General features: G+C 32.3%; 3 protein-coding genes across 8 annotated transcripts; 1 reads left to right on the forward strand and 2 right to left on the reverse strand.

Moving 5' to 3' along the window:
* The first annotated feature begins 3,893 nt into the window (after window positions 1-3,893).
* On the forward strand, window positions 3,894-7,990 carry LOC109816687 (calcium-dependent protein kinase 19). The gene is made up of 8 exons (XM_020381770.3): window positions 3,894-4,757; window positions 5,473-5,616; window positions 6,065-6,217; window positions 6,614-6,729; window positions 6,953-7,120; window positions 7,231-7,358; window positions 7,488-7,587; window positions 7,666-7,990. The coding sequence occupies exons 1-8, from the start codon at window positions 4,094-4,096 to the stop codon at window positions 7,723-7,725; spliced, it is 1,533 nt and encodes a 510-aa protein (XP_020237359.1). The 5' UTR covers window positions 3,894-4,093; the 3' UTR covers window positions 7,726-7,990.
* EMB1793 (LYR family of Fe/S cluster biogenesis protein) lies at window positions 7,882-9,432 on the reverse strand. Of its 3 annotated transcripts, none has more exons than XR_014429501.1 (3): window positions 8,862-9,432; window positions 8,407-8,504; window positions 7,882-8,179 (listed from the first exon to the last, which is right to left on the reverse strand). XR_014429501.1 is itself a non-coding variant. In XM_020381771.3 (2 exons), the coding sequence occupies exon 1, from the start codon at window positions 9,324-9,326 to the stop codon at window positions 8,871-8,873; it is 456 nt and encodes a 151-aa protein (XP_020237360.1). In that variant the 5' UTR covers window positions 9,327-9,428; the 3' UTR covers window positions 7,882-8,179; window positions 8,862-8,870. The 3 variants fall into 3 exon arrangements, 1 of the variants encoding a protein (XP_020237360.1); XR_002241281.3 differs by having other exon boundaries at window positions 8,407-8,514; XM_020381771.3 differs by lacking the exon at window positions 8,407-8,504 and having other exon boundaries at window positions 8,862-9,428.
* A 4,503-nt stretch (window positions 9,433-13,935) lies between these two features.
* LOC109816689 (LYR family of Fe/S cluster biogenesis protein) lies at window positions 13,936-16,050 on the reverse strand. Of its 4 annotated transcripts, XM_029275080.2 has the most exons (5): window positions 15,937-16,050; window positions 15,790-15,843; window positions 15,408-15,537; window positions 15,155-15,281; window positions 13,936-14,315 (listed from the first exon to the last, which is right to left on the reverse strand). In XM_029275080.2, exons 4-5 carry the CDS (start codon window positions 15,246-15,248, stop codon window positions 14,173-14,175), a joined length of 237 nt encoding a protein of 78 aa, XP_029130913.1. In that variant the 5' UTR covers window positions 15,249-15,281; window positions 15,408-15,537; window positions 15,790-15,843; window positions 15,937-16,050; the 3' UTR covers window positions 13,936-14,172. The 4 variants fall into 4 exon arrangements, with proteins under 4 accessions (XP_029130913.1, XP_020237364.1, XP_082919365.1 ...); XM_020381775.3 differs by lacking the exon at window positions 15,937-16,050 and having other exon boundaries at window positions 15,155-15,275; window positions 15,790-15,930; XM_083063239.1 differs by lacking the exon at window positions 15,937-16,050 and having other exon boundaries at window positions 15,790-15,930.
* Between the last annotated feature and the right edge of the window lie 6,807 nt (window positions 16,051-22,857).

The raw sequence follows: 22,857 nt of genomic DNA on the forward strand, positions 1-22,857 counted from the left end.
AATGTTAACTTTGCACCCTAGAACGGTCCTTTCTGAAATCAGAACGGCCCGTTCCAGAAAACCAGAACGGCCCGTTCTGAAATGAGAACGGCCCGTTCCGGGGTACAAATTAATACTAAATTCCCTTCCAGAACGGCCCGTTCTAAACTAGGTTTTTTAGGCCTTTTTAACCTTTTGGAACGGTCCGTTCTGGTTTAGGAACGACCCGTTCCAGATCAAGGTTTTAAGGCCCTTTGATTGATTTGGAACGGCCCGTTCCAATTCTAGAACGGCCCGTTCTGGACTTTTGGAACAGCCCGTTCCGGACCACTAAAAATAGTTAATTTGGGTTTTTGGGCCCTCTGATGTCCTATCTTGTTGTTTGTATGCCCCCAGACGAAATTGGGTGTCTACAGGCATTGGGAGGTTATGTATCCTCTCCCTAGACATTTAAAGCACTTGATAGAACTTGCCCTAGATTCTATTGAAGATTTATCTCTAGGATTTTCTTTTTCTTTCTCTTTATTCTTTTGTTGTGACCTTTCTATGTTGGATTGGGAAGACGACCCCTCCCTCTTGTAATCATTATTAGAGTAAGAGGTCTCCTTCCTAAGGCTAGACTTTCTCCTTAATTGATTTTCTACCCTTATACAAAGTTGAATTAGTTCATTAAGGTCCTTATATGGAAATAGCTCAACCTTGTCCCTAATGTCTAAGTTAAGGCCACTTTGAAATCTTGCAATGGTGGTTCTTTCTTCTTCCCTAATTCTAGCTCTTAGCATAAGCAACTCGATTTGTTGCCTATATTCCTCCACACTTTGATTTCCTTGTTGGAGTCTTTGGAGCTTGTCCATTAACTCTCTCTCATAATAGGGAGGAATGTGCCTTCTCCTTAAGGCACTCCTAAGTTCATTTCAATACTTAATGGAGGGCTATCTCATAAGTTGTTTTTCTCTCACTAGGGAAGTCCACCAATACATGGCACTCTCTTGAAAGGCTAGGGTGGCCGAAGGTACTTTATTTTCTTCACTCACATTGTAGCAAGTGAAGATTGTTCCACCTTCATCTCCCAATCTAAATAACTTCTACATTATCTTTACCATGGAAGGGAGGAAGGTCAACTTTAGGTTCCTTAAGAAAGTCATGCATAGGCCTATAATGCCTAGGGGGTCTTTGATAGTAGCCATCATCATGGTAACTTCTATAAAACCCTTCACTTAAGGTTGAGTGAGCTTGTGAATGATGGGTCTTGGGCCATGAACCTCCTTCCACATGTTTGACTCTAGAAGACTTGAAAGGTCCCTCACCATCTTGCCTCTTTGGCTTTGAAGGCCCATTGTCGTCATGGACTTTGGGCTTGCTAGCCTCACCACCCACTACTAGCTTGCTTAATAACTCTCTTATAGTTTCATTGTTTTTTTTTCATTTTCTATTTCTTTTTTTTTTCTAATATAATCTCTAAGTTCCTAAGTTCATTTTTAGTACTCTTATGACTTCTAGGAGAATAACGACCATGCACACTATTATTATGATAATGATCACCCATTTTTGGGGAGAAAGGTTTTCATAAATTTTCTAAAGAATTGCGAAAATTGAGTGATAAAGATTTTCACAAAAAGTTTTTCTTTTTGGTGTAAGAGTGAGTACTTGGAGGTCTAAGTATACAAATTGTACCATTAAGGGAGGTGAGCTACAAAGGAACCATTTAATAACCAAGCATTTTCAAGTAGAATTAAACCCCCTTATACTTGTCTCACAAAACAATTTTTCACACAAGTCAAGTCAAATAGAAGTGTGTGTGCACGAAACCCCTAGTAGGCAAAGAAGTATTCTAAATGAACTTTGGAACGTTCTTAATTATAATTAGAAAGTAAATTAATGAAGGAAAGCAATTAAAGCATATACTAGTCAGATTCCCAAGGGTGGAAGTCCAAGTGACACTAGGAGTCCTTTAGACCACTTCCATAAGTACTATACGTTCTATGAAAACAAGTAAATTAGTCGAATCCTAGTGGAAGCCCAAATGACACTTAAATCCTTTTGGGGACACTTCCACAAGTGCTATTTGATTTTTTTAATCTTTATTTAAAACTATTTAGGAAGTGGTGGGATTAAGCAAAGGTTTTTCCCAAAAACAACCACTCCTAAATGTGAGTTTGAGTTAGCAAAGAGAAACAAGGAATTAACCCAAGGGTGGGATTAATGAATTACAAGAAAAAATTGAAATATAATACAAAGAAAAATTGAAAATTTTAACTAAAATGGTAACCAGATTTAGTAACAGCCTTGGTGACCACTTTAGAGACTGATTTGAAGACTTGGTAGTTGTTTTTGCAAATCCGTCGCTAAAACTAGTCTCTAAAGTGCAGTTTTCACTCAAAAACTTGCTGGCATAAACTATTAAATATATTGGTGCTTTTTATACTATAAATTTTATAAAGGAAATTTTTGAGTAAATTTCTCCAAAAATATTTCTAAGAGAGAAAAATAAAATAAAATAAATTTTTTCACAAATACTAAAATTAGATTATGTATAAATTAATTTGTAGAGATTTTCTCTAATTAACTTTTCTAAAATCCTTTTTTAAAAAAAAAACTCACATAAATTATTTTGTTTTAAAAAATATTATTTTATTTTTCAATCCTTTTTTTTTTCTAGAAGTAGTTCTAGAGAAATTATCTACTATATTTAAAATGATAGATGAGATTGCTTCATAATATATAATTTTTTTTTCACAATAAAAAATGTTTTTACAATGAAAACATATTAATAAAAAAATATTTATCATAATAATTATCAACTTTAAATTTTGGAGAAAAGAAATCAATTAAAAAAAAATAACAAAAATGTGAATCGTTCCCAAAAAAAAAAAATCTCAAGTCATAGTGTCATGTTTAAGCATTTAGAAGGTCGAATTTAATAAGTAAAAAAAAAAACATTTGGTCTACCTAGGAACATATCTACATGGAGGGCGGTGGGAACACTTGTTCCACTACCATTTTACACATACATATTTTTTTTTATCAAAAAATAATATATTTTAAAAATAAAAGTTATATTCTAATATAATAAATACACGCACAGACACACACACACACACACATATATATATATATATATATATATATATATATATATATATATATATTATAATTATATATATATATATATATATATTAATGCTCACATATATAATGCAATATATTAAAAATTAATTTTTTATAAAATAAAATTTACAACATATGTATGTTTATCATTTGTACTCTCTATTTATTGTATACGATTAAAAAACTCAAAATTGAAAAAATTGAAAGATTTATATTTTATTTAGAATTTTTATTATAAAATTTTTTAAAATAAATTATCATCAATAAATTATCATCTAAAAATTCATATTAGATATTAAAAACATGTTTATATCTAAATAAATTAAACTTGATTTTTATACAATTTAACATATTTATTTTTATGTTTTTATTAGTGTTAAATTATTATAAAGTAGGTCTTTAGGATTATAATTCTAGCCAAATATTTTAAAAAATGACTATGACAGATAAATAAGTTATATTTAGGATATGTATTTTTTTTAAAAAAAAATTAAGTTCAAACCTACTAAATTATAATATAACATAACTTAACCTAATTTATTTTCATCTTAAATCGTAATTGTAGATATAAAAACTTATAAAAAATAATTATAATATATATTTATACTTTTAAAAATTATATATAAAATTTTTAATATTATAAATATATGAATAAATATATGAATAAGTATTCTTTCACTATTTAAAATTTTAAATCTATCACTGGATCTACCCATTATAACCTGTGACCCAACTCAAACTACACTGCATTATCGTGTAGCATTAAAAGATGGGAAATACATAGGAGTTTATTATTTATAATCATGTTATAACTGATTATCCAGATTGGAATCTATGCTCATCCTTGCCACCAATGGAAGTAAAGAAGAAAAGCACAAAGTGAAAATACCAAATAATCATACCAAAGCAAACAAGTTGTAAGGTCCGATTCTGAAAACATGTTGAAGATAGCAAATCAAACACAGCCAAATTCACTTTGCTTAACCAAAAATCCTGTGTCCTGAGAATGGGAGCGAGGTTGTTTAAGCCGCTATCACAAAAACCAAACCATGATGAAACTCCCATTGATCCCACTCCTCGACTCACCTACAAACAACCTAGGATTAACCAGCCCGTTTCACCCTCACTTCCTCCTCATCATGCGCCCACAACACAATTTTGTTCACAAACAGAAGCACTCCTAGGGAAACCCTACGTTGCAATAAAACACATGTTCAAGATTATGAAAGAACTTGGAAGAGGAAGCTTTGGTGTCACTTATCTATGTGTAGAGAACGCCACGGGACGAGAGTATGCATGCAAATTCATACCAAAAGAGAAGCTGCGAGAAAGTGACTTTATTAGAAGAGAGGTTATGATTCTGGAGCATGTTTCGGAGCAACATAACGTTGTGGAATTCAAGGGAGCTTACGAGGACAGAAAGAACGTGTACCTTGTGATGGAGTTGTGTCGTGGGGGTGAACTCTTTGACCGAATCGTTGACCGAGGGTGCTACCCGGAGCGTGAAGCAGCCACCATCATGAGACAGATTGTGAGTGCTGTTCATGGGTGCCATTTCATGGGTGTCATGCATCGAGACCTCAAGCCTGAGAATTTCTTGTTCGTTTCTAAAGACCATAGTGCCAAGTTGAAACTCAGTGATTTTGGATTCTCTGTCTTCATAGAAGAAGGTTAGGAGGCACATGCCCATGTCTTTTATGCTCTTTATTTGTCTAGGTCAATAGCAAAATAGTAATGAAGTTGCTAAACAGAAATTTCACAGTATATTGCATTGCCACCCTACGAAATTTTACAAGATTGCTGATAAATTTATAGTTAACTTTTAAGAAGAAAAAAATCGTAAAATCAAAATAAGTTTCCTCACAATTAAAACTAGTTTATTCATAAGTTAAATAAGATTTTAGAGAAATTAAAAAGAGAGTTTCACAGAATACTGATTAACTTATTTATAGAGAAACTTAATTTTATTTTTTTTCCTTCTTATTTTTCTCAACAATAAAAGTATTTCTAGAAAAGATTACTAAAACAGAACCTGACTCTACTTAATTGCTTGAAAAACATGACAAGCACTCCTTAAATATTGCTTGTGTCCTCTTTAAGGATGTTCCATAAAAGTTTAAAAATTGAGAAATTACGTGCAATTTCACGAAACTTTAAGAGTGTGTAATTTATTCAAAATTATGTTCCCTGAAATTACACTGTACACACTAGCTGCAACAGGTATCTATGCCTTATGAAAATGTGTCCATGCTGAAAATGAAAAACCAAAATCGGATCATGCAACAATTTCCCATCAAAACCAAAAACGAAGTCTTACTATTTTTTTTTAAATAATCACAGCTCTTTTTCTATCTGTTCATTGTATTATACTAAATAACTCTACAGGTAAAGTGTATACAGAGATGGTTGGAAATGCATATTACGTGGCTCCAGAGGTTTTGAAACAAAATTATGGGAAGGAGATAGATGTGTGGAGTGCAGGAGTCATTTTATACATCCTCTTGAGTGGGCAGCCTCCATTTTGGGCTGGTAAGTAGAATCCTGAATGTACCACTCTGTTTTGGTTAGCACCGCAAAGAATTATTAGTCATCATTTGGAATTCTACAGTTACTTGAACATATTTGCGCTGGTTAAATTATGCACGTTGCAACAAATGTTGCACCTGCTAGTGCACTCTTTAACATGGTAGATCATAAAATTTGAAAAGCCTTATTGATGATTCAAAACTAAAGGAATGTCAGCCATTTATTTGATTTATATTCCATCAAATAAGAAATGTCAAACACGATTTCTTATTGTAACACTTTAAGGAGTCTAGTTCATGATTTCATGATGCTGAACAAAAATTTCAATTTAGAATATGCATGTTGTTACTTGCTCCCTTCATGGGCTATGTTTCAACTCATGATAGACACATGTTGTTTTTGCTTTTATGTTATTGACTTAATGATGACCTTACGTATCGATCAATTTCAGATAACGAGAAAGGAATATTTGATGAAATTTTGGGAGGTGTGATAGACATGGTTAGCGAGCCTTGGCCTTCTATATCTCACGCTGCAAAAGATTTGGTCAGAAAAATGCTGACTTCTGACCCAAAGAAACGCATTACAGCTGCCGAAGCCCTTGGTAAAATATGTTGTATTGTCGCCGCATTTTCACTTGCATTGTGATAGCTTTACTAGTGTAATGATTCTACCATAATCGAATAAGAATATATATATATATATATATATATATATATATATATATAGTCATTTGCGTTTCAACAAAGTCCAAACTCAACACAGATTGATGCTGTCAACCCCCCCATTCCACAAAAGAAAAATCTTTTGCAGCCAAATTGAAATATAGACAAAATGAAATTTTAATCATTATATCTCTCAGTTACACAGACAGGTTAAGGAACATGTCCGTGATTATGTGATTGACACTCATTAAAAATTCCCCGATGAAACTGAGTCTTTATTTTTCTACAGACCAACTTTAATTATTCAAGTCTCTCATATTATGCATTTGAACCAGAACATCCATGGTTGAAGGAAGGTGGTGAAGCATCTGACAAGTCTCCAGACAGTGCTGTTTTAATTAGGATGAAACGGTTCAGAGCAATGAACCAGATGAAGAAGATTGCGTTGAAGGTCCGTCTCAATTTTCAGCTGTGCGTAAAATTTGAAACAGATATATATGTTCAAATTCCACGCAAAAATTTAAAATAGTATTAGTTTTGGGAAAGTGAGATGGCGGTAAATTTGAGATAAAAAAACATGTTACAGATGCTTGGTATGACGAAAATATGAGGTAGAAGAAAAAAAAAAGGAAGTTATACTTGACTAATAGAATGTTTTATTTTTAACATGGAAGGTAATAGCAGAAAGTCTTCCAGAGGAAGAAAAAAATGGCCTGAAACAAATGTTCAACAATATGGATACTGATAGAAGCGGCACTATCACATTGGAAGAACTCAAATCTGGATTGTCCAGATTGGGTTCCCAGCTTAGTGAATCTAAAGTGAAGCAGCTAATGTATGCTGTAAGTTCACTCTCACACGAATTACAAAATAAATAATTAAGACCTTTCTCTATCTACCGAGGAAGATTAAATCATGGTACATACTTTTCATTCTTCACATGTATTATCAGGCTGATATTGACAAGAATGGGACTATTGACTACATCGAATTCATTGCTGCCACTATGAATCTGCATAAAATGAAGAAGGTAGAGAATTTGCTGAAGGCTTTTCAATACTTTGACAAGGATGACAACGGGTCAGTCTTCACTTAAGTTCATTAATTTGATCCTTTCCTTATACATACATTTAGGAATACCAGATTATTTTTTTAGTTATGAATCTTATTACATTCTTGCTTAACTGAATTCTGCTTCCATTTGGACAGTTATATAACAAGGGATGAACTTAGACAGGCAATTACTGAACACCAAATGGGAGATGAAAATGCTATAGACGAAGCCTTCAACTACGTGGACTCTGACAAAGTAAGTTATATAGTTACACGCGTAGTTCTGCTCTACATGTGAATTGTTACTTACAGTAAGGTGGGGCATATTTTGCAGGACGGGAAAATTACTTATGATGAGTTTATGACCATGATGATAAACGATGACAACGATTAGTTAATCGCCATTAGTTTTCTCTTACGTTGAGCACTTGTTGCTTGCTGCCAAAGATTGAATCACAATCTTGAATTGGTCAGCCTATGTACTTTCTGTAAAATCTTATTGCACTTGAAACACAACTTTGTATAGCTGTTCTTCTAGAAGATGTATAAATAATACAAAAGTAAAATGATCCTGTAATGTCATGTAAGATAAGCATTACAACTTCCAAAATTTCAAATAACTGTATTCTCAATACAACAAAGCAAAACTTCCATTTTTATTCCAAACACATTATGGTAACGGTACTTGACAGTTAATTTTATGTACAACAAATCTTTTGGCATACACGATAGATTTGTTATCATAACTTGGTAACAAATTTTCTAGTATGCGAATACAGTAAGTGCTGCTTGTTTAGCCAGATATTCCACAAGACTATACTGTTGCCTCAAAGCCTGGAGAACAGGTCCTACAGTAAATAAATTTAATTAAAAAAAAAACTACTTCAGTCAATTTTCAATGCGATTAATCGGTCAATTGCAAGAGCTAATCTTAACTAGAATATATATAAAAGAAAAATTGACAAGTGGTTTCCTGTTATAATTCTATGTCAATATTTGGGCATTTCAAATGGCAAAATAGTAAACAGCAGTGTTACCACTATCAATACTGAATTATTTCCAAACAAACACGCACCAAATTGCCAAGAAAGTACATCAACTTGTACTACTCATTCAAATAACTCCAGATAATCACCAACAGTATGTCCATGCCATATAGGTAAGAAGGGTGCACTGCAGAACCCTTTCAGAAATAACAATGTCAAACAGAAGGGATTAATTACACAATACACATGATGCATCTTGAGCATATCCCACATAAAAAGGTTGCTTTTTAATTTTATTTTTCCATTTCTTAATTACAGTTATTTAGTAGGAGGCAAAGCAAGAATGGCTTTAAGTAGTAATTCATGTCTGGCAATGAATTTGAAGTAGTTAGCACACAAAAAGTTAATGAACAACAGTGTCTTGGAAGAGACACCTTGTACATTGTCTTGAATGGCATGTACCAAAACCCTCCCTAAGATGCTTTAGTTCTACAAGTTCATGTTAATTAAGAATAGGGATAAGGTACAAATTGCATTGCTTTACCTTAATAATTCAGCGTTGGGGAGAGTCATCTTTCTGAATCTGTTGCTTGTGCTTATCGGCGAGCTTATCGATAGTGGAGTGAAGGGCTTCGCGGCCACCGATAAGCAATCGGGTCACGATTTCCGGGTCGGTTTCGAAGCGGGCCTGTTCGAACTCGGTTCGGGCGTTGTCTCTGAGGATGTCGCGCCACATGACGCCGCGGGAATCGGGCCACGTGAAGAAGCGGGTGGCCCGGAGAATGTCGCGGTACAGGCTCAGCGCTTCTCGGCGAGTGCTGGTGAGTTGCCTCCGATTCTCCAACTCGTCGTCTTTGTCTTTGTTTTTGTTTTTGACGAGGTGTCTGTCGAGAAGCTCCTCGACGGTGTCTGGGCCCTCGTGCAAGAGACGCTGTTGCGCGCATCTCCAAGGACTTGGGCGCTGAATCCAATTCCAAACGCATCGCCATTTTTCGACGCTTCCTCCCATTCCTCTTCTCTTCTTCCTCGCTCAGGAGAAGACACTCTTTATTTCGAATTAAATTAAAATTAAAAGGATACCAATACTAACTCGTTGGGCCTTATTGAGCCTTTGTCATTCACTCTCCTTAGTCCTTAATATCTTCAACCCCAATTACATTTGGCTCATAATATATACACCTCTTTTTTTTTTTTTTTTTATAAGTATACCTCTTTTATACTTTTTTTTTAAATTATAAAATATTGTAGTTTTTTTTATAAATTTTATAATTTTACACTTTTAATTTGATACTTTTTTCTTTTTTTTCACACACTTTTTTTTCTCTTTTAATTTTCACATGCTACTAAAATAGGTGGGGTGAAGGAAAGGTAAGGGGGTGCATGTAAAAATTAAAAAAAGGAGAGAAGATGTATGAAATTTTTTTTACTAAATTAAATGTTGTGGATGTAAAATTAAAAAATTAAAAATTAAAAATAAAAAAATTAAGAATAGTTTAAAATTTTAATTATTTTTTTTAAAATGGAGGTGTACTTATAGAAAAAAGGAGGTGTATATATCATGAACCATTACATTTGCCTAAACTCATTCAAAATTTAGGCCCAATTTTAGGATTTTCAGCATAATGTAATTTAAGTTTTTAATTAATTATATTTTTATATTTTAAAAATTATCAGACCAAGTATGAGAAACGAGTCAACCTAGCTTGAATTATACATGGGCCATATTTTTTCTTACTCGACCTAATGTATTGTTCCATCATAACAAATCAAATTGAACACTTTATTTATTTTTAATAATTTTATAAGTAATTTAAAAGTATTTGTCTTCATCTTTATCTCTTTGAGCTGAAGTGGTTTGAATTTTCATTGTAGAGAAACAGCCAGAGAGATGATAACATAGAATAGAGAATATGAATTTGATATATTGAATTACACAAAACAGCAACACTGCAAGAGTATTTATACAACAGCTAAACTAACTAAACTAAAACTATTCCAGCTCAGCTAACATACTATATCTATTATTACAAATAGATGACTTAATATCCCTTTTATCTCCCTTCAAACTCAATGTGGATTGTTTATCAACAGTGAGTTTGTCCCTAAGCTCTAGAAATATTACAGAGCTTGGAGACTTTAGTTAGAAGATCTGCTACTTGAAATCGTGCTGGAATATGACGAACATGAATTTATCCTCGAGCCACTCTCTCTCACAAGCCATAAGTCTAATTCAAAATGTTTTGTTCTAGTATGCATAACTGGATTGGCAGAGAGAAGAACAGCCCCTTGATTATCGCACCAAATCAAAGGAGATTGCTTACTCTTGATATGAAGTTTGAAGAGGAGAGTCTAAATAAATTGAATTTCTGCAACCAGACTTGCCAGACTTTTGAATTCTGCCTCTATGCTAGATCTGGAGACCACTCTTTGCTTTTTTGCCATCCAAGATACAATATTAAAGCCAAGATACACACAATTCCCAGATGTTGACCTCATGTCTTCTTGATCACTTGCCCAATCCGAGTCACAGTAAGAAAAAATGTCAATATCAGTGGACTTCTTATAGTGTAAGCCATGTTGAGAAGTACCTTTAAGATATCTTAGTAGCCTCTTTGTTGCTTTCCAATGAACCTTAAGAGGACGATGCATGAGCTGACTCAACTTATTTATTGTGTAAGCAATGCCTGGCCGAGTAATAGTAAGATATTGAAGGGCTCCAATTATTGACCTATAAAGACTAGGGTCCTGACAGATTGCAGTGCCATCATTGATGAGCTTTGAGGAAGGCACCATTGGAGTTTTGATAGACTTGGCATTAGACATGTTGAGTTTGTAAAGTATATCAATTAGATACCTAGTTTGAGAAAGATGAATGCCACCTACATTATCATAATTGACTTCTATGCCTAGGAAATAATGAAGTTTGCCCATATCTTTTAGAGGAAAAGATTGATGAAGAGTGTGAACCAGGTTTTGGATGGCTACAGAAGAGTTACTGGTGATGATTATATCATCAACATATATAAGAATGTATATGACAGTGGTTCTGGAAGTAAAAATAAACAGAGAGTGATCTAATTGAGCATGTTGAAACCCCAACCAGAGTAAATTGACAGTAAATTTCTGAAACCAAACGCGTGGAGCTTGTTTGAGTCCATAGATTACTTTTCCTAATTTGCAAATAGTATTTAAACTCCCTTTATGAAATCCCTGTGGTTGTTGCATGTATATTTCTTCCTTGAGATCACCATGAAGGAAGGCATTATCCACATCAATTTGGTGAATTGGCCAGCCTTTAGAGACTGCAAGAGCAAGCACCACTCTGATATTAACAGGCTTGATGACAAGGCTAAAAGTCTCTGTATAATCCAGCCCCTGCTACTGATTGAAACCTCTGGCTACTAATCTGACTTTGTGTTTGAGAATGGAGCCATCGGGTTTATACTTGTTTTTGAAGATCCATTTGCATGTTATTGCTTTTCTGCCTGGAGGTAGAGAGACTAAATCCCAAGTATAATTCTTCATTAACGCATTGTATTCATCTTGCATGGCTTGTTTCCAATGTTGAGTTGCAAGAGCTTGAGTGGTAGTAGTTGGTTCTGATGTAGCCAGAAGAACCCGTGGCTTGAAGATTCCAGCTTTAGCTTTGGTGGTCATAGGATGCTGATTTGTTGCATGTGTGTTAGGTTGTGATTGAGATGAAACGTTTGGGTTAGTCAATGATGGAGTGGATGGAGGGGAAGATGGAACAGGATCAGCATTTGGCATGTTAGAAGCAGAAGTGTTGGAAGTCGACTGATAATGAGGTTGAACACATAATTGAGACGTCAAGGTAGGAATACTTGGTACTCCTTGTGATATTTGAAAAGGTGGCTTTCCTGCAATGTTGTTAGTACCAAACATAGACAGACCAAGAAACGTGTCTTCATCAAAGACCACGTTCCTGGATATAATAACTTTTTCCATCAAGAGTAAAACATTTGTAGCCTTTATGTTACATGCTATAACCAAGAAAAAGACTGAGATGATCAAAACTTCATTTTATGACTGTTAAAAGGTCGGAGGTGAGGATAATAGACACAACCAAAAGGTTTTAACAACATGTAGTTAGGTAGTTTCTTAAACAACACTTCATATGGATATGTAATTTAAGTTTTTAATTAATTATATTTTTATATTTTAAAAATTATCCGACCAAGTATGAGAAACGAGTCAACCTAGCTTGAATTATACATAGGCCATATTTTTTCTTACTTGACCTACTGTGTTAGTCCATCAGATTAAATCAAATTGAACTCGTTATTTATTTTTAATAATTTTATAAGGAATTTAAAAGGAATTTAAAAAAAAAAAAAAAGATTGAACCATATAGATTCGTTACCTTTCAAATCTAATTTTTACTGGTCTAATTAGTTCGTTGAACTATGTCAAATTAGTTCAATCTTTTTCAAAATAAAAAATAAAAAATCTACCTTGACTTAACTTAGCAAGTTAATGAATCCATCGAATCAAACTAATTAGATGTAAAAAATAAATATAATCTATATAAGCTTGTTAGATTTGGCTCTCAAAGCATCTATCTTTAATTACCTTTATCTCTTTGAGCTGAAGTGGTTTAAATTTTCATATAATATAATTTGATAAAGTTTTTCTCCATTAATATATTAGTTTATTAGTTCATCTAGAGTGAAGTTAACCCTAAATAAAAGTTTTAATACGAAACAAGTCTTTTAAGTATGCTAACAAGTCAACTTGGACTTTCAAATAACTTAAGTTATACCTAAAAACAAAGACAATGACAAGTTACCATTGATACTAATGGTATTGATACTAATGGAGAGAATATTTGTTATGAATAATGGGTTATGGGAAGCTAAAGAGAACGTGGTTGAGAGCCCTCATTTTTTCATTTCATGGCTCATTCTCCTTTTCCTCTTATTTCTTTTTTCATTTTTTTATACCATTGTTTTAATTCTTTTGTATATGTGACAAAAGAGCCTCTTCTTGTTTTATTTCTTATTTTTTCAAGTTTTCATAAAACTTGTCTATGCAGTTAGTGGTTGTATGTACAGCACTGAAATCTGACAAGAAACAACCAATAGTCGTTGTATAATAATTTTGGCATTATAATTTTAGGCAGATATCATCAAGTATGAGAGTCGCTGTATTCCAAAATGTCGGTGTCACATATTGCCTAGCTACTCCTTATTTTGAAAAGAGACGCTGTATTACAAAATGTGGACCTGTTAAATATACCGAAAACTTGAAAAGAATTCCAGAAAACTGTCCATCTTCTCTCGGTTTTTTTATTATTTTTTATTTTTTTATAGAAGAGTTTATTAACAGGTCCAAACTAAAATTCTAGTTAACAAATAAATCGATATCTATAAAGTTTATAAATTCAACACTGAATTTAACATTTCATTTTTTTATTGAAAATAATATTCACGGCACCTTTAAATAATTTAATTAATTGAACTATTACACTATTATAATTTGAATGCAATTGGAACGCGGGGGGAGGGGATGGAAAGCATATGACTTCATCTTATCCACTACATACAATTCTTTAACGACATATTCGGTGGGGTTAAAAAGTGGCAGCAAGAATTGGTAGATAACTTCAATAAAATATAAGATTCTATTACGTAGTAAATCAAAATATTTTTTACTCTCATCCATAGTCAAGTTCACTAAACAATCTCTCTGGAAAGAGTTAATCATCGCAGTGTTTTTAATCAACGGAGAATTTAAAACCATACTTTTACTGATGCCATATCATTCATGAACAATTCTTTTTTTTACTCTTCTAAAAGGGAAGATATTGTATTTCATATCCATACACATTGACTCCATCAACGGTGACCTTGCATATCAAGCATTTCATCCAGTCGTTTCAGTCTCTCCAATCCCTCACTAATCAAGTAACGGATCCTTTGCTTGTCATTGCAGTTTCTATTATTTTCCATCTCTTCTCTAATTGTCTGTCTCAGTTCATCTGTACACTCCATTCCATCAACCATTGTCATAAAACTTACATTCATGTATCACATTTATATAGCCATTCTGAACACTACCATGAATAATTTTCGGTGTAAAAAGAAAATAAAAATAGAGTAAGGAGTAAAGAGTAAAGACATACCATTCTTACGGACGGACCAAACTGAAACTATGATAATGAGACAAATTCATACATATGATCCACATTTATATATTTATTTGTGTCCACAAGTAGACAAATCTCATTTAAGCAGAGGTTTCTTTACAATTCTCAAAAACATGCATTTGCAAATACTTCTTTTTTTAATATCGGAAAACTCTTGCATTATTGTTCGTATCCCCCTGTCCCAAAAATGGGGTGCCTAGGGCTCGTGGCTTGATTTGGCGACCAGGTATTCTAAATAATTTATAGTAAACTTTGAGCAGTGAACGGTACAACACTGAGTGTGACCGAAATTATGATATTGTGAAGCAAAATCATCCTTTCGATTTTGCCAGCTTCAGTTAACCGTTCAGAGACACATTCTCATGAATTTTTTATCACTAAATAATAGTAACACTTTTTGTAAGCTCTTTATTATTGATTAAAAAAAATTACAAATTTTGATAAATTTTACCACTAAATCAAGAGAGAAACTTATTAAAGAGAGGTTTGACTCACAAAGTTTTTTATTTCTAATAAATTTCATCCAATAATAAAGAAAGCATTAGAAAAAAGAAGTCTCAGAAAGAATGTGGCTAACATTTCTCGAAATTATATATGAATGTATATAGCATCACAAGAATGTTGATTTGGATAAAGAATGAGCCAGGTGATTAAGATTTAAGAATATTCACCTCTAGCAGAAGAAGGGGCTCGACCAGCAACTCTCAATGCTTGCCTGTAAAGCCTCAAGACTCGAGCACGGAGAAGGAAGTCCTGCAGATCCATGGAGAAAGAGAAACTATCCAGCCTCTTCTAAACCTCCATTTCAGAGAATAAACAAAACAGTTACAACAATAACACATAATTGAAACTTAATTAGCCAAGCACAGATGCACAACATGAACATATTTTCATAACCCATCAGTATTTTCACATATCAATTACCTAGTAGAAGACCTGTGTCTGTGAGGGACAAGGGTAAGGTAACACAGTACGTAGGGGTTGAAGAGTTTAGGACAGAAACAGCAACTTAGTGAAGCTGAGGCAAGGAGTCAAAATCACCCAACTGAGTTACCTGAATCCAAACAAAGCAAGGTTTCTTTCATTTTCCAATCGTCTATAAGAATTTGAAAAGCATCGTTAACACATTTTCGCAAACACATGGTGTGCTTTTCAACTATCTTATAAGACAAACCGAACTAATAAAATGGTCTCATGAAATTGGCGACAATAATAAAATGACCCACGAAATTAAAAATTTGGATACAAAGGAGTTGTAGCTACATACAACTTGCATTCTTAAAACATAACAGTGAATTGAGCTTACTCTTTATGCACCCTATCCAAAAAAATTCACCGCCACTGAGCTGCTATGTACACACTGGCAAATCGAAAAAATGCCAAGGAATAAATCAAGGAACATCACCCACATTGCCCAACGTTTCTTATATTCATTTTATACATAGTTACATACCTATAAAATCAACCGATCACATTTACTTGCACGCAGATACCATATTATATATTAAATTATAATTTCAGTTTCTTTTTTTCTAAAAAAAAATGATCTTACGAATAATAGAAGTTATGATTTTCACCAAAAAAATCATCATTCAAACCACTTCTATAACTAAAATTTGAATAATATATTATATATAACATTACCGACAGTTTTTATAAAAAAAAATTCCTTATTTAATGTTAATCTAGTTTAAAATTAATAAATTATAAAATTATTTAATAAAAATAATACTTTTTTAGTAAATTAATTATACAATTTATATACAATAAATATAAACATGCAATTAAAAACATTAAATAGTAAATTATATTTATTAGATTAAAAGTTACAGTAAAAACACAAATTGAAACATATATATATATATATATATATATATATATATATAATTTATTGTTTAATATGAGTTTATACGATATACAATCATTATTTATTTCTTTTTAACTATATTTTTTTTATCTCATTTAAGGCACCAACAATGTTATATTGTGTATTTTAATATCATAAAATTTATATTGTTTATTGTATGAAATATATTGAATAATATATACTAATATTATATTATTTATTTTATATTATATTTTTTTGTTACAGCTTTATTTTATACCATATGTTTATATTTATTGTATAAAAAATATATTAAATAATAAAATATAAATAATTTATAAAAAAAAATGTATTATTGTAAAATATGACTCAAAAAGAGAGAGCTTATTCTTTCTTTCCCTTTTTCTTCTCCCTTTCATTTTTCACTTAAATTTTCTTTCCTTACCATTTTTTACACTTGATCACTAGAAGGGGGTGAGGAAGTTTGAGCTTTGGGGTTGGGAACTTTAAGTGTAGGATCGTATTCTCCTTCTCTTCTTCTACTTCGAAGTTCTCCGTTCTTTTCTTCTTCTTATGAGATTAGTTCACTGATTTTCCTCCAAATACTATGCCCTTCCAATATTAAGTTAGAGACTAAATCCCTGATCCGATACTTTATTCAGATACCACATAAAACCTAGAGTAGACAATTAAAAATAACTTATCCATTCAGAGATCAACTTACCTACTAAAAGATTTTCAACAAGCTCTCGGAACACTACAACGTATATTCATACAATGGGATATTCAACTTTTAAAAAAAAAATTTACTCCTTTCTAATTTTTATGTATCATATCCAACATATGTATCTAACCCACATGTTAATAGCTAATCAACTTAAAAGCTTGAACAACTTAAACATTATACATCATAAACAACTTCAATAGAATAATAATTACAATTATCTTAGTCAACTTAAAATGACTAGCAACTTTACAACATATTTAACATACAACATATCAACATATGTATATCATTTTCAAACCTTTTCATTTTTAAGCTGCTTGGGCTACACATAAGAATTTTCAGCATGTTGTATCCTCTGCTTGGCACAAAGGCATGCCCGACATTGCTGAAAGACTAAAGTATGTGAAGAAAAACTCCCTTCTTTTCAATAATCAAGTGTTTGGTAATATTAAGAAGAGGAAGTTTCGAGTTCTTGCCAGATTGAAAGGAATTCAAACAAGTTTGGAAGCCTCCACATCAGAAGCCCTTCTTAGGCTTGAAAGAGAATCGAACTCAACAAGAATATGATGATGTGCTTATACAGGAAGAATTTTTGTGGTTCCAAAAATCTAGAGAGAATTGGGTAAAGTTTGGTGATCGTAACAACAAGTTCTTTCATGCACAAACTTTGGTCCGTAGAAATAGAAACAAGATACATGGTTTATTCTTAAATGATAGCTCATGGAGCACTAATCCAATTGTGTTACGACAGAAGACCCAGAGATATTACATGGATCTCTTCTCTACAGATATCTCAATTCAACCTAGCAATTTGGTTCTACATAATTTACCTCAGCTCGACTGGGCTGTTATTTCAACCTTATTGGCACCAGTCTCTTTTGAAGAAGTTTGTAGAGCTATGATGGGTACGAAATCATTTAAAGCCCTAAGGCCCGATGGATTCCAACCATTCTTCTTTAAACAATATTGGGGCATCATTGGTAAGGATATTTGGAAATTAGTTAATGATGTTTTTCAGGATGCTAGGGTTGATACTAGGTTGCTAGAAATTCTTATCACGTTGATTCCAAAGAAAGACAACCCCTCCTCGTGGAAAGATCTTCGACCCATCAGTTTATGTAATGTAAGCTACAAGATCATTTCTAAGGTTTTGGTTAACCGTATTCGACCTTTGCTTTAGGATCTTATCAGTCTTCTACAAGGTAGTTTCTTGCCAGGGTGAGGTACAAAGGATAATTCTATTATTGCACAAGAGGCAATGCATCACATCAACCGTTTTAAGGGGAAGGAGGCTTACTCGCTATAAAGGTGGATCTGGAAAAGGCTTATGAGAGTTCATTGGGAGTTTTTACAAAATACTCTTTTGGAATTTGGGTTCCCGGGAAGAATTGAGTCTCATTATATGGGGCAATCGGGGTGCCTCTTTGTCTATTATGTGGAATGGCTCTCAGATGGAGTTTTTTAAACCATCTAGAGGATTAAGACAAGGCGATCCCTTATCTCCTTATTTATTCCTTCTGTGGATGGAGAAACTGAGCTTATTGATTCATCAGAAGGTTAATTGTGGAACGTGGAGTCATGTTACACTACCCCATGGAGGCCCTCCTTTATCACACTTACTCTTTGCGGATGATATCCTCCTATTTTGCAAAGCATCCGAGCATCAAATGCAAGTGGTATCGTCTACATTGGAGAGTTTTTGTGCTTCATTAGGATTAAAAATCAACTTTGATAAGTCTCGATTTGCTTGCTCTAAGAGCATTAGTACAAATACTATAAATGATCTTCAACTTGCACTAGAAATTCGATGTACAGAAAATCTAGACTCTTATCTGGGTTATAAGCTTCCCACAGGTAGAGTCAAAGCAAATGATTTCAAGCACTTAATAGCTGGAATCAAAGGGTGCTAAGCTTCTTGGAAAAGCAAGCCTTTTAATAAAGCTGGCCGATTTTGCCTAGCTCGCTCTGTTATGGCATCAATTCCTACCTACGCTAAGCAACTCTGCTAGTTGCCTAAAGTTGTCTGCCTCTCTATTGACCGCCTCTGTAGATGAATGTTATGGTCCTAGAATAGGCATTCTCAGTAGTGGAATTTGGTTAACTGGAAAGAAGTTATCAAACCTAAAGATTATGGAGGGCTTAGTATGAGAGATACTAGAATCGCCAATGTGTCTTTGCTTGGAAAACTAATATGGGAACTTCTTTATTGCACGCAGAAGCCTTAGGTGCAGCTTTTGGCACATAAATACCTCCAGAACTTGTTGTTGCTGAACCAACATGTGCCACATGGAACTTCACTAATTTTGTGTAGTATCCATACAACTATACAATTCTGGCTTTGGTCCTCGTCTAGGTACAAGGGAATCCAGTTTATGGTACAGGACCAATCTGTAAGGAACTACCTACCATACGTAGACATACATGACACACAACTGAAGTTTGTTGATTTATGGGATAATGGCACATGGAATCTTCAATTGATCTACACACCCCCCACCCCAGGTGTGAGCTCAAATTACCAGTGTTATCATTCCTACTCATCCTGTAGGGGTGGATAACATTCTGGCTTGGAAATAGTAAAGGTCTCTACACAACAGCATCAGGATATAGATGGTGCTTGGGTAACTTGGAAGGCTATAGTCCAGTTTGGAAAAAGATATGGAAGCTATCATTACCTGAAAAACTTCGTTTCTTCATGTGGAAAGCTAACAAGGAAGCGCTAGCAACTAATCATAAGAGGTTTATTTGCAAGTTAGCCACCAGTTTTGCTTGCTCCCGTTGTTCTCAAGGTGAGGAAACCAGAGTTCATGCCTTACGAGACTGTCCACAAACCAAGGCAATTTGGCTTAGACTAGGCTATGGTTTAGACTTTAGATTCTCTAATGACTGTCCTACAAACAGGAGCATGGCTGCAATACAATACATTATCAAGCATTCTGATAGGTTATCAATTATTTCTACCTTGTGGTGCTTGTGGAAATGGAGGAATTCAACCATCCTAGCTGGCAAAGCTTGGTCTATCCACAAAGTTATTATGTTGATTCGTAGGACTACTACAGAATTTAAGATTTTTCAAGGGAAAAACCTACTTGCACGAGTGCACACTTGGACTCCACCTGTGGATGATGAAATTAAGCTTAATGTTGATGGGTCATGGATTCGTCCAGATTCTATAGGAGGGGGAGGTGTTATCCGTGAAGCTAGAGGGGAATTGGTTGCGAGGTTTTTCCCAATTCTATGGACCTGGAAATGCATTAAAGGCTGAACTTTTAGCAATAAAGAATGGACTTGATCAAGCTTGAAAATTGGGCTACAAGAAAGTGGTGTGTGAATCAGATTATTTGGAGGCAGTGAAGGTCGTAATCAATATTGATGACCCTTTGCATGAATCTGCATGCTATGAGAGATATCTTATTGGACATTAAAATCATCCGAGCTAAAGATTGGCGTACTCGCATTACCCATATCCATTGTGAAGCAATTGTTGTTGCTGGTTGTTTAACGGTCTCGAGAAGTCACAATGTGACGAGAGAGTTTATTGTCCCACCTTTATTTGTTTTAGAGGTTTTCTTACGTGACTCAATGGTCACAGGCTAGCTTTTGTTTTTTTTTTCCATGCTTGTTTATATTTTCCTGAATCTACCAAAAAACAAAATTTATCGATTCCCACATACTTGTTCATTATTCAAATTTTCTTTCTCTCTTATTTTTTTAAAAGCTCTTTTCTTTATTCAGCTCTTTTCTCCTTTTCTCTCTCTTCACTCTCTTTCTTTTCTTCACTATTTTCTTTTTCTCATATTTTCTTTTTGTATTAATATTGACATAAAATTATTAATATTATATATTTAATAATTAAATATTTAAAATTAATTTGATCATAAATATCATTTAATATTAAATTTATGTCAAATTATTAAATATATAAAATTTATATAATAATATTTATTTTCAATAAAAATTAATATTGCAATTTTAATATTTTAAATATATATTCCAAAATTAATTTTTCATATGATAAAAATTAAATTATCTTATATTAACTAGAATTTTCAAATTAATTTGTGATATCTAAACTAAATTACCTATAAAAGTGAACACATGTTAGGTTGAGTTTATAGGCAAGTATGAGCCAAAATGAGTAGAATGACTTGGTTTGGATTGGTATGAGTTTTTTTTTTTTTTTTTTTTAGTTCCAACTCAAATTGACTTGCAGACGAGATTTTAAGGGGGGAAAAGTTATAACAATTTCTAAAAGAAAATGACTATTTCATTTTTCCATGTGAATTTTACATAATAAATAGGGGCACTCGATTTTATTATTATTTTATTTATTTTTATATTAGATTTATATTTTTTTATATTTAATTAGAATTTTTTTTATAAGTTTTAAGTTTAGAATATAATATATCATATATTTAAAGAATTTTGTCATGTTGAGCAAACACATTTGTGGGTGTTCTGACCGAACTTGACATTTGTTGATCTAAGAGGAGATAGGGATAATGAAGACTAAAATTGGTAAATACACAATCGACAGAATCTAAAATGAAACACAAAAGAGAATGAAATTTATATGCACGTTTATACTCATTAGATATTTGTTTAATTTACAGAAATTACCACGAAGTCAACAGAATTCAAATTTATAAACATATGCATAATCATGAAATATTTATATTCATAACGTGACTAGCCAAGGATTTGATATTTTTGACTAAGGTTTGAATTTTCATTATAAACGTGTATATATTTAATGCAGAGAAATGTCAAGAATACTTTTTTTTAATTAATTATTTAAAATTGAGTGAAAATATAAAAATTAGTAAGTCTCATATCCTATTAAATATACCTTTTTTTCTAATTTATAATTTTTAATAAATTTTAATTAATTAAAAAATGTGTATCATAAATAAGTATGTTAGAGAGTATTATTAACACTCGTCATTCAGTACTGTTTTGAACAATATTAATACAAAAATGATACCTATGATGAATTAAAAAATATTATTTATTGTATTCATTAACTATAATTCATAAATATCATTAAAAATATTATTAATTATAATATTAATAAGTATAATATATTTATTAAATTTTGTACATGTAATTATTAAATTATAAGTTAAGATGTAAAAACATAATTGAATTATGAAATGATAGTCAATTTGGCTAATTTAATTATTATTACAATATTAATTGATTGACGGTTTTCAAAGTATAACAATTAAGACCTTCGGTGTAAAAAAAAAAGTATAACATTATGACCTAAGGGCATTTTTTATATCCAAAATATTTTTGAAAAATATAGACATAATTGTATTTTTATATTATAAAAATATTCTCCTATATTGGAATATTGGATTTTTACCCCCTTTAATGGAAAGTATTAGTGGGATATATAATTAAAAAATAATTATAAGAATATTGGGTTTTTGGGATATTTTTGAAATTGTTTACTAAAATATCTAATATTCTGAACCTTCGTTCTTAAGAAACTTAAAATAATCTCTTACTAAACATCTCATATAAGAGTAATTTTGTTGCCAAAAATTTAAGAAATCTTGTGGAAATGTTAAGGACAAAATAATGGTGATAAATTTATTTTGTTTGAAGAAGATTTAGGATATATGCTAGTATAATCTTTTAAAATATAAATGTTTAATTTTATAGTAATATTACATTTTTTATTATTAAAAAGCATTGTGTCTTGCATTATTATCACTTAAAAATATTTCAATATTTATTATTTTTTTTTTAATATAAGATTTATATATCTTTTTAGTCCTTATTAAATTAACAAGTTTTAATTTTAATCTCTATAA

This window comes from Cajanus cajan, chromosome 9, assembly GCF_000230855.2.
Source record: "Cajanus cajan strain Asha chromosome 9, NIPB_CcT2T_4, whole genome shotgun sequence".
In the NCBI taxonomy this organism is placed as follows: domain Eukaryota; kingdom Viridiplantae; phylum Streptophyta; class Magnoliopsida; order Fabales; family Fabaceae; genus Cajanus; species Cajanus cajan.